General features: G+C 32.6%; 1 protein-coding gene across 1 annotated transcript; it reads left to right on the forward strand.

Moving 5' to 3' along the window:
• The first annotated feature begins 5014 nt into the window (after nucleotides 1-5014).
• On the forward strand, nucleotides 5015-11114 carry LOC146533587 (myrosinase 1-like). Its single transcript, XM_085194212.1, has 10 exons — nucleotides 5015-5137; nucleotides 6666-6813; nucleotides 7394-7560; nucleotides 7997-8254; nucleotides 8369-8457; nucleotides 8659-8806; nucleotides 9120-9283; nucleotides 9991-10140; nucleotides 10303-10394; nucleotides 10847-11114. The coding sequence occupies exons 2-10, from the start codon at nucleotides 6794-6796 to the stop codon at nucleotides 11085-11087; spliced, it is 1329 nt and encodes a 442-aa protein (XP_085050338.1). The 5' UTR covers nucleotides 5015-5137; nucleotides 6666-6793; the 3' UTR covers nucleotides 11088-11114.
• The last annotated feature ends 1824 nt before the right edge of the window (nucleotides 11115-12938 follow it).

A 12938-nucleotide genomic window follows, 5' to 3' on the forward strand; every position in this document is an offset into this window, starting at 1 on the left:
GGATATTTCAAAAAGTGGGCCATCTATCCCGGTTTTATCCTATACGAGTATATTAGGCAGATATCTATGCTTTAAATTACAAAAAAAAAAGTAAGTAGCAGAACTCTTAAAAAAAACCATGAGCGAGTACCTGGACGCGCACAAACCTTACATGGAAATCTATGGGATATCAATTTTCAATAAATTACAATAAATATGTTATTAATTCTTTGTAGTTTATTTTATACGAAATGTTTAGAAACGTCCGCAAATTTAAGTGTATAAATTGTGCATTCCATTAGCCTACAATCCTCAAATTCTTATTTGTAGACGAGTCCGATTAGCACTTAACCGGTATTCTTTTATTTTTGTAACACGAGAAAGCGCTGCGTTTAGTTCCGCCACTCGATACGCGATATCTTTAAAATCGGGCGGAAAATAATGAATGGAGTGTCTTAACTAGGTTTCTTGTTTGAATTCTGCTACATGTGAGTAAAGCGTAAAGTTGAAAACGAAAAGTATAAAGATATGGCCTTTCCCTCTTTTTATTTATACTAACCGATAAACTGTGGTTGTGAATATAAAAAAAATATATTACGGCTATAAATATAAAAGAAATACAATAATTTTGCTATCGTGACTAAAATGTAATAATGCGAGCGAGTATATAGTTGTAGTCACTAATTTTATTTTTTTATTATTAGGAAGATTTATTTGACTTCATTAATAATTTTAATAGAAAATATTTAATAACAAAAAAAACCATTTCAAATATTAAACAATAAAGTAAAAAATAAATGTACTTAACAAAAAGAATTTTGATTTAGATATATAAAAAACATTACAAAAGTATTTTATAATTTTGAAGTAGGTGCCAAGTAAAACAGACAGCCTTAGTAATTTGATATTTTAGTAAGGTTATTGCAGTATTAGCTGGAAGTTATAAGTTAAAAAAACTTATGTAATATTTTTGTTTTAATTATAAAATAGTTACATCATATTTTTTGTTTAACAAAATTAAAATAGGTATTACTCTAGGTTAAATACATTTATTACTTACTATTTAATTTAATGTTAAAATATTGTTTTCGTTCAAAAATATATTATTTTACAATTTTAAATGATATCTTAAAGAATACTTCTCGAATGTATAGGTAGAGGTTGTTCTACGCAAAACTGTTATCGTTATTAACCCTTTGGGACTGACGGGGCTAAATTTAAAAAGAAAACGTCTATAAGGTTTTGGCTATTCGTTATAAGCAAAAATAGAAATTTATTTTGTTTTTATTACTAGTATAAATATATATAATTTATGTTAATAAAATCCAATTCTAAAATAACACAAATTAATTACCTAAAATAAAGACAAAATATAACCATTTTACTGAAGTGGTAGTCTAGTAGACAGTTACCTAAACGCTGCCGTGGTAGTCTCGTGGACGCTATATGGGGTACTTGCGACCACGTGTTACACACTGTCCGACGTAAGCTCATTGCAGTAAGGTACTGAACGCGACGGTGCTTAAAATTGAAAATGATAATAAACCGAATTTTCTATTTCGTGATATCTATGGGACCACCACGTCAGTCGCAGAGGGTTAAGTATTCTTTTTGTAATAGCTAAACGTTTTAGCATTGGTATGTAAATGTAAATTATAGTTTTTATTCTTATTTTTGGTTCTGCACATATTTTTTATATTCCTATATGAACCTTCATACATAGTAAGATCTTTGATTTTCACGATTATTACATATACTCGTAACATTTATACATTTTTTTTATCAATTTCAAATTCACATCGTTTATTCTTTTCGTTAATTCACAAAGGTTTTATCGCATTAATCATTCAATTTTGCTGATTTTTGCTATTTTCATATTTTTTTTACATATTGGGAGAAATAGAGAATGATAATAATAATATTATGCAGTCACGATGAATCAAAATTGAAAACTTTGACTTCAATATTAAGGCAAATTTTTATTAAAGTAATATAATCTACATATATAAAATCGAAAGGTCACTCACTCATCACGAAATCTCAGAAACTACATGTGCTAGGAATCTCAAATTTTGCATAGGAGTTACTTATAGGACGTAGGTGCTCGCTAAGACGGGAATTTGCAATATTCGACTTCTAAGGGGTTGTTTTTGGGGTCGAAAGTTTGTATGAAACTTCGTTACTACAAATGCTAGGAGTCTCAAATTTTGCATGGACGTCACTTATAGGACGTAGGTACTAATGGAGATAGAAATTAATAATAACGTAGTTTACTAAGGCGAAGCCGCGGGCGGACCGCTAGTATTTATATATTTGGCATATTTTTTATTACCTTTTATATTTTAATCCGTATATATTACATTTTTATTTATAATATATTATTGTTAACGATTTTACGTATTATGCTTAAGAAATTAATTTTTTGCCTGTTTTTTTTTTTACATTTCTATGTTTAAATTTATTCTACAGTTTTATTTTATAGCTAAAGTAATTTATTTTCGTAGAAATTAACATATTTACGTATTTCTTGGTATATTTTTAGGTGATCGTAGAATAAAATTAAAATAAATAATCAAAACGTCCATGAAGCAATGTTAAAAAAATATTTTAAAAAGATTAGAAATATTGAAACTAGAAAGTTTCAATTTTACTTTTTATTTTTTCACGTTTTATGTACATTTCAATTTTATTTACGTGTTTGGTTTTTATTTTTAAGTATTTTTTTTTTCAGTCTTAACTATACTTTAGTTTTTTGCTTTATATTTTCCAAATTAATCTTAAAGCTTAACTCTACACTATAATAACAATAGAATTTGTCACCTACACTACTATCTTTTAAATGGAATGTCTGATTTAAATAGTTCAAAAAGTAATTAGCAGATATTAAAACATTATTGAATATAAAAGTATTTATTTAAACAAAAAAATAATAATAATTGAGGCTAGTTATTACTCGGGAGCACAAGTGTGTTACATTAAATGCGATAGATTGTGGGTTCGATGCCAATTTGAAGAAATAAAATACTTTTTATGTTCACTTTCCTGCTCTGGTACCGAAGCAAGGTATGGCATTGAGGTCCGCCACTCAACACGTATGATATGATGAGAGACATTTTATGCCCACGTTTTTTACTCCTTGGGTTACATTATTGAAATTTTGGTAAGGATCTCTAAATTCTTCTAGTAATAAATATATAATAATAAATATAGCCTATGTTACAGAATGATAAAGTAGTATTCTTTTGGAGAAAGAATTACGGACATACAAGTCTTTCCTCCTTATAATGCAAGGTTAGATATAGATTATAATTGAATATATATAAAAGGACTTGTCCTCACTGACTGAGGTAAGACGCACGCACAGCCGTAACCACTGTGCGTAGAAACGTGAAATTTAGACAGATGTTTACTTCTGTAATCTGGACATCCACTAAGAAGGGATTTTGAAAAATTTTAACCCTAAAGGGGTGAAATAGGGGTTGAAAGTTTGTATGTAAATTTTTTTCAAACCGATTTTTAAAAAATTTGAAATTTAGATTTTTGAAAGTATTGAATTGAACAAGTGTTTCGTCGTTTTTAGGAATTTTCCCCCTAAGGGTGCAAATAAGGGGTTGAAAGTTTGTATGGAAAAATCTTTAAATTGCCACCGATTTTTATAAAATTTGAAATTTAGACTTAATAATATTGAACACGTGTTTTATGGTTTATTATAATTCACTCCTAAGGGTACAAATAAGCAGGCGAAACTGCGAGCGTCCGCTAGTTGATAATATAATTCGAGCGGAAACCGTAGAACGACTGTTGTCTTGACACAAAAAATGTAGAAATATATTCTTATCAGATTTTTATAGATTAGCATTTTTAAAGTAACAATGCACTTATAAAACGAACGAGACAGTGTCTCAGTAGTAACAATGTGTTCGTTCAAAGCAGTCGTCCTTTGGTAAGTGTGTTCAAGAGAATTTACGAAATATTTGTTTTTAGTATATTTTTGTATATTATTTGAAAGTCAAGTGCTATCTATATATTCGTATTTTTTCTAAGTGTAGGTTTTCTATTACTTTTAAATATATGTAATGTATTTTTATTATTTTTAAATATGGCAAATTATACATCTGGTTAATGACTTTGTGTGTTTAAGACTAAACAGAATTTAAAAAATAATTATCTGTTGGGGATAGAGGCTGACCAATCGCAAGCCTCTTTTCTTCACATGCAGATTTCATAAATATCTGGAAAGTTAAGTCAATTGCAACAAACATTTTATATTTAGTCACATATTGTTAATAGTGATCGCTATTAACCTTAATTATAAATGTATTCTTAATATTATAAAACTAGGGTTCATTTGGAACGCACCAATCTGAGAAACTATTGGTTAAGATTGAAAATACATTTTTGTACTGGACTCTCAAGGAAATATACAGATACTCGTAGGTTGTATTTACTATATCACGTCAATTGATTTAATAAAAACCACTGTTCCTGAGAGAGAGTTATCTGGGGCACTTAAAATGTGTCATGACTCATATGTCATATACATCTCTTGGTATTTATCCATTTGACCATGTGTTGAGGATAATCATAAAGAAATAAAACCATATTCCTTGACACACTTGATAAGTTTAAAATCAACGACCTTTCTTATAACCGTTGTTATTCCCATCGTCGAGATTAGTTTAGGTTTTCAATTTTGCGGATTTATATATACAAATTAAATATAATTTTGCATATTCATATTTTTTTTTGCTCTCACATGTCTCTCTGAGAGATTTTAAAGCTTCCATTTTTGCTTCCATGATTTTAAAGTTATTAAAATATAAAGACGAAAACTACAATGTTTTCGATAAATTAACCAATTAAGCCACATAAATATTCTTATTCACCTATGGTGACCTATGGTTTTCACCATATGAACATGGGGCTTAATTTGTTAGAGCACTTGGGCGGTTCCCAGGAGGTTGATGTTAAATTTTTCTAAATATATGTATTACATATTTAGTATTTTAAGTATTATGTGTTTTTTTCAGTTCGCTAATACCAATCTTATTGAGTGATGCCTCTCAAAACCCTGCATCTGAACTAAAATTTCCGCCACATTTTAAATTTGGGGCCGCGACATCCGCATATCAGATAGAAGGAGGCTGGAACGCAGACGGTAAGGCAAATTTAGAAAAGTATTTCTGTTTATAAACGTATTTTATTTTTAAATTCACTCTCCGCCCGAACTCCTAGATATAGAGTCCGGATATTGGGTGTTGGGTGGCGCAACCGAACGCTACATTCATTGTGGACAAAGAACTAATTAATTTCTCCAAGCTAACACTGCTCACTGACCAAAAATATTATTAATAACGTAAATGATATGGATATCAACTTGCTTGCTTAGACAAAGCACGGCGTTGGGTCCCGCCACTTAACACAGAATTTCATTCAAAACAGTGTCTTAATAGGAACGAAGTGTCTTGACACTAGTCCTATTTCGCTCTGCCTACCTTATTTTAAAGTTAAAAGAAAAAATGATAGTTATGGTTTTTTTGTTTTGTAAGCTATAAATTACATTTAAACCTACTTTCTTGTTAATGCTGTATTTTATTATTCATCCAATACAGTTAATGTATATTATTCAATTTAAAAGAATAATAAAAACAAAACCTAACTGTAAATACTCGTAGCTGACAAAAATGGCTTTTTAGTATATATTTTTGTTGATGTAGGTATATTAAATATGAATACAATTAAAGTTATAAATACAACATATACGAGTAAATAGCTAAATAATTTCATAAAAACATTACCCATATTAAATCTTATAATCTATATATATAAAATCGAAAGGTCACTCACTCATCACGAAATCTCAAAAATTACCAGAGCTAGAAGTTTCAAATTTTGCACGGAGGTTATTTATAGGACGTAGGTGCTCGCTAATACGGGAATTTGCAATATTCGACTTTTAAGAGGTTGTTTTTGGGGTTGAAAGTTTGTATGAAACAAATGCGAGGAGTCTCAAATGTTGCATGGCCGTAACATATAGGACGTAGGTACACATGGAGACAGAAAATAACGTAGTTCACGCAGGCGAAGCTGCGGGCGGGCCGCTAGTATAATATAAAACTGCATTTCGCAGTGTAGGCAGTGGCAACATCCGTTTTGTCCGCCCATTTTTAGAGCCAAGCCAAGTTTTGTTTTTAATAGAGCAAAGGAAATGAAAATCATTTGTCCAAGTGAGAATCGAACCCTGGTCCACTAGGTCCCCTGATATTACTAAATTATACAGAGTTATCAAGAAACATATTAAATAATTTGATGGTTTTATTTCGATCGTAAAACTTAAGGTTAAGTTAATTTATCTTTTTATTTTAGTAATAAAATCATTATAATTCTTATTTAATACAAGCGGACGCGCGCAGCTTCACCTGCTTATTTGGATCTTTAGGGGTGAATTCTAATAAACCATGAAACAGGTGTTCAATTAAATATTTTTAAGAGTCTAAATTTCAAATTCCTCGAGTGGGGACCGAACCCACAACCGACGCGTTACAGTCACAGCCTTGTGTCACTGCTCCACGACGGCCACAACATCATCATGTAATATATTTCTGAAAAAGGGGCAGCAGCAGAGTAAGAGAGTAATCGCGATGTAGTGTGTGCGACAATTAAAATCATGAAGGCGTATTTTACAGGCAAAGGTGAAAATATTTGGGATAGATTTGTCCATGAACATCCAGATAAAATAAAAGGCGGAGCTACTGGACACGTAGCAGCCGATTCATATCACCGATGGCAAGATGACATAGATGCAGCTGTCGAGATGGGACTTCATTTCTACAGGTCAGAATACTCTTTTTTAAATTTTGCAGGGATCACCTTCTGGGATATAGAGAAATAGGACTGCTCTCTTTCTTTTCCAATTATACTTAAGTCTGCTTTTTAGATACACTGTCTACCACAGTGAGGACATGGTAATAAGTCTATACCTTCTAATTAGGATATTTATCTAATAAGGAATTTTTTAGCTTCACACAATACAGATAACAGAGTTTTAGCACTAGGCTTTCTTCGTATACCCTGCTATGTGCGAAATATAGAGCGAAGCTACAAGAAAAAATGTAATTCAATAAACCATCTAAATGTTAATTATTCAGGACAAGGCTAGTGTAGAAAGATAAAAATAAAAATATTATGACGATTATAGTGTCGATTCTCATTAAGCAAATATCTCATATCTAAATCTTAAAATCCATGTTAATTTATTAAGTTTTATGTAACTAGTAACTTCCACGCCTGTCGTAGCGCAGTGACGAGAAGTGTGCAACAGTAAACGCGACAGATTATGGGTTCTATTATACTATATCTCTTCCTTCTAATTTCTATTGCGATAAATTAAGTAGTGTAATTTTTGCTATTCCAGATTCTCAATAAATTGGGCAAGAATTCTTCCTGATGGCTTTTCAAATAAAATCAACAAAGCTGGTGTAGAATACTATAACAAGTTGATAAACGGCTTACTTGCTAAAGGCATCGAGCCTATTGTGACTCTCTACCATTGGGAACTACCAGTGGCGATACAGAATATGGGTAAAATATACTTTTGCATAATAAATTTTAAAAAGTAAAGCAATCGTGGTACAAATACAGTATCTGACTGTACTGAACTTGACTCCTGAGAAAGATTTGCGCGGCCGGAGTAAACTGCTTCGACTGTGTCAGTAATTTGCAAAAGCAACAGCGTAGGAGACACACAACATACATTCTTGGGGGACACCAGCGTTCATGGGCTTACGCAGCCTAGCAGCAGGTTAGATAAACCAGAAGAGTACCGGTTGAGCGAACATGGTGGAAGCCATATTAACGGACATTGATCAACCTGTGATCCTCCAAATGAACCAAGAACTGGCTATATATGGTGCTCTTTATGACTTTCAGGTTTTAAAGGGGGAAACAATTGTTAATGTTTAACCAACTCGATAGGGTTCCCTCGTGAACTTAAAAAAAAGACTTCTTATATTTTCAGGTGGCTGGACAAACCCACACATAGTCGAATGGTTTGGAGACTACGCTAACATTGTATTCTCTTTTTACGCTGATAGAGTAAAAACATGGCTAACTATCAACGAAGCCATATCAGTGTGCGATTTTATGTACAACAGTGGGACCTTTGCTCCGGAGATATTAGAGCCGATACATGCACCGTATCTATGCAACAAGTACATCTTACTGGCACACGCTAGAGCATATAGAATCTATCATAAGAAATATTCATTTGGGAAAGGTAAATTCAGTTAAGTCGTACGTAATTAGACTGGCAGATAAAGACACGCAGGCGACTCAATATAATATATTCTGTAAGTTAACGTTTAAGCGAAGATCCTAATCCCGGTTTCAGGTATGATTTCACTAGCGAACAATATTTTGTGGGTGGAACCGGCTTCTCCAGAATATGAAGAGTTGGCAGAATTAGGACGCCAACATTCGGTATTTATTCATTTTCTTATAACTCTACTTTAAGTTACGCCATTCAATTTGCAACATCCCAAAGTCTGGCGGAAAGGTGATTTACATCCAGCAGGGTAGGCAGAGAGAATCTATTGTTAAGACACTCCATTCGACATTTCGAATTCGACAGAAATATTAGAAAATGAATTACAAAGCCAATAATATTTTCCATATTGACAGGCTGGCAGATATTGTCATCCTGTAATGACTAAACAAGGAGGATGGCCCAAATCTATTGAGGATCATATGCGCAAAATAAGCCTTGAAGCTGGATATTCCAGATCCAGGTTACCAGAATTTACCCACGCAGAAATTGAATATATGAAAGGTATTTATTAAAAGTAATACATTATTTTATAAATGAGGTCCAACGCAGTAGTCCTGAACTTGATTGCGAACGATACAGGTTAAGCGTTATAGGTTCAATTCCCACTAAAATATTTTCATGTTGCTAATCTGATAGACAAAGTGTAGCGTTGAGGGAAAGACTAGATTTTCTCTGAATATTCTGGTATGTATACGCAATGCCTCCAGAATTCGGCAGAATGTGGGGAACGGTGTGAAATACTAGGTTCCCTCTGCCTGCCCTATGTGCGGGATACAGTGTAAAGCTGATTTATTTAATATTGTTATATCTTTAGGTACAGCAGATTTCCTTGGCTTAAACTACTATACGACAAATTTAATAAGAACTGCTAAACCTGGAGAAAAAATTGGCTTCTGGTTCATGAACGGCTCACCAGAACTGAACGCTGTGTTAGAAAGACCACCGGGATCCTATTTTGGTTCTTCACCTATGTTGCCTGTAAGCATCTCTTGATGTAATCATATTTTTTATTATATATATATACTAGCGGTCCGCCCGCGGCTTCGCCTGCGTCAACTACGTTATTATTAATTTCTGTCTCCATGAGTACCTACGTCCTATAAGTGACATCCATGCAAAATTTGAGACTGCTAGCATTTGTAGTAACAAAGTTTCATACAAACTTTCAACCCCAAAAACAACCCCTTAGGAGTCGAATATTGCAAATTCCCGTCTTAGTGTGCACCTACGTCCTATAAATAGCTCGTATGCAAAATTTGAGATTCCTAGCACATGTAATTTCTGAGATTTCGTGATGAGTGAGTGACCTTTCGATTTTATATATATAGATATATATATATATATATATATATATATATGTGTGTGTGTGTATGTATTGCAGTCATTACGCAGTGATTCTTACTCCAATACGAATATATTAACTTCCTGGTACAGTGGCTATGAGTGTATTGCTGTTTATCCGAAATAGCGATTCATGTTTTTTTTGACTCTAAACCTTATAGTGATCGAATTCATAGTATGCTTGTGCCCCTATGCCAAAACAGTATCTACTAAGACAATTTACAATTATTAATAATTTCCAATTCAGCTGGAAAGTGGAGAATGGAATCCTCTCTGTCTATCCCGTTATACGGAAAAGGCGTGAAGCTGCTTTCGCTTGTCAACATTTTTAAATACTTTGTCAGGTTTTCGCGGAAGGTCTACGCGCTCAGCTGAAATGGCTGCAGAATGAATATAATTTACCTATTTTGATCACCGAAAATGGTTTTTCTTCTACCGGCTACGAACTCAATGACCGTGAGCGGGTCAAATTTTTGCGGGAACATCTGGAACAGGTATCTTATTCTTACTGTATTCGTATCGTACTTTTAATAGTTATCAAGCAATATAATGGGAACCTAGTATTAACATACCCGCTTTTTTCTTGAGACATTGCATATTGAAAGGCATCAACGCCATACTCAAATGCATAAATAAAGAAGACATTTATTTTACAGATAGCTCTCTCAATGCGATATGATGGTGTTAACGTAATAGGCTACACAGTATGGACGCTAATAGACAACTTTGAATGGATAGATGGTTACAAGTAAGAATAGTTTTTATTATATTGTTACATGTATAATTAGATTAAGTTTTAAGGGAATAAAATGTCTAGGAATAAATTATTTTTAATGTCTAAATAATGGAAAATCTCAAGAAAAAATAATAATATTTTGAAATTTAATATACCTATATATGAAAATTGATGGATGGGCCCAAGTCAACACAACAGGGAGACCTCAGCCACTATACACATAATCTATATGTAACGATTATTAATAGTACATGACCACAATTGAGGTTAGACAAATCAGATTCTATACAAAGATAAGCTGTCCATATTAGATTGTCCAATGTGCTGAAGGCTCTAATACCTGAACAGTATCACCGGTCGTGGGAAGGCCAAGTTAAAAGAGCCTTGGCTTAAGATAAGCCTGTATTATAAAATTTGGATGTAAAGAACGAATAAAAATGTGTATTTTGATTTATTAATTTTAGGACAAAATTCGGCCTGTACGAGATAGATTTCGAGCATCCCAGGAAACTGAGGACGCCCAGAGCATCTGCCCAATATTACGGTTGCGTAGTCAAGAACAGGACATTACTAGGTGCAGAGGATTGTATCCATAAGGGACATAATAGAAGACAGAAGAGAATGAGAAAGGATAATGGTGGCCATAAATTAGGAAACGGTGGACTTTATTTAGTTATACTTTTATTGAAGTATCTTTTAAGTTGATGATAAATGAACTAATTGTATATTTTTACAATTTATCGTACTAAATAAAATGCTTGTGACATTTTATTTTTTCGATATACATATTATTATGTTCTGTTTTTCACTATTCTCTTATAGAGCCCTAAAAAGAAATCTTTATAGCTATTTCTTTAAATGATAAAACAAGTGATGTATAAAAATTTATCATTTTAGATCAACAATTACATAAAAAATATTTTAACAGTACCTTTTAGAGTAATTTATTTTAGACTTTATTTATTTACAATTAAGTTAATTCTAGTCTAATAGTTAATAAATAAAAATAATTGGCAGAACCCAGTGTTCAGCCGTTCACTCCGTTCGTCATTTTCTGCCGCATTCCCGAGTCACTGCACGAATGATGACATACCAGAGCGAGGAAATGTAAATGACCCACCCCACACGGTGGGAATCGACTTACAAATGTCACATCAACACTTCCAACATATGTACGTATATACGTATTTCATAGAATAAATAAGATTTATAATAATATGAAACCTTAAGACGTTTGTGTTGTAATGTTTTTATAATTATAAAATTGTCGTAATATTCTTTCACTGTTGTGTATCAAACGAAAATAAAAGAGCTATTGTTGTTGTCTGAATATATAGTGTTGTTTTATTTCATAGTCTTAGTCTAGTGTGGTCTTGTATCGCCCAAGCTTGGGAGGCTGATATACAAGAGAGTCACCACACACCACACCACACCACATGATGAGTCATAATGAAAACGTGAATAACTGACCTGGTAACAAAAGGCGGGACCAATAGAAGAAGAAGAAGACTGCCATTAAAAGTCAATACACACCCCAATTTCCCGAATTCTGGAAGCATTGCGTTGAGTACATCGCAATTCGGAAGAGATTGCAAGGTAACACATGGAAAATTGGGGCTGCACGTTGTTTTGTTACCAGATTGAGGAAATGAAAATCTAAAAAAAAACTATTACTGAGAACATTTATTGTAATACAATAGATACAACAATGATTCTTAATTTTTTTGTTTGTTTGTGTGTTTATATGTTTTATAAACACACAAACAAACAAAATGTGTTTATATGTTTTACTGATTAAATTGCAGTTTCAAGTTCAAACGAAACAGCGAGAATTCGAGATTTTGGATCGGGATAGGAAAAACTGCGTTTTCATTGCGCGCATAGGTACGCGTATCGCCAACCTAGATAGATGTAAAATAACTAAATAATTTTCTATTAAACGCGACTATTTTTACGATTTAGTTCAAGCGGGCGAAGCCGCGCAGGGGCCGCTAGTGTTAAATACTTAGTCATATACGGGCACAAGGATGTCATGACCTTCGCCATGACAGGCCTTTCTTTAATACTCATTCATTTTTTTTTCATCCTCGTTCTGTATCCCGCATATAGCGGGTGGTAGAGTAATGTAATAAGTAAAAACTAATGTATTCCGAATTTTTGAGATATGTATATTTTTTTTATTCTAACGTTTGCCCCTCTATATCTTTAGGTATATAAATTATAATTCATAATCGTACTAGTAAATATAAAATAAATAATACCCTTAATGCTCAAACTAATTACGCGTACATAATTAATTAATTACATAGGTATTAAAAATATATATTAATAATATTTATTAAGATATTATAAATACTGGTAATATATATTTAATTATTATGTTTTTATTCTCTTTATTTTCACGCGTGTTCTGCATATAACAGGGTGCATACCCTAGAGGGAACCTAGAATAAAAACACTATACCTACCCCATATTCCGACCAACTTTTAAAAAATATATATTTATTAATTAGCAAAAGCTAAAATTACTAGGAGTACGGTGGTTAGTCAACATAA

This window comes from Heliconius melpomene, chromosome 12, assembly GCF_056956725.1.
Source record: "Heliconius melpomene rosina isolate 202511_hmr_F chromosome 12, ASM5695672v1, whole genome shotgun sequence".
Taxonomy (NCBI): domain Eukaryota; kingdom Metazoa; phylum Arthropoda; class Insecta; order Lepidoptera; family Nymphalidae; genus Heliconius; species Heliconius melpomene.

Coding starts and splice junctions, on each gene's coding strand:
- LOC146533587 (XM_085194212.1), top strand. CDS start 6,794: ATGGGACTTCATTTCTACAG. Junction 8,458..8,658: donor AATTAGGACGCCAACATTCG/GTATTTATTCAT, acceptor CCATATTGACAG/GCTGGCAGATATTGTCATCC. Junction 8,807..9,119: donor AGAAATTGAATATATGAAAG/GTATTTATTAAA, acceptor TTATATCTTTAG/GTACAGCAGATTTCCTTGGC.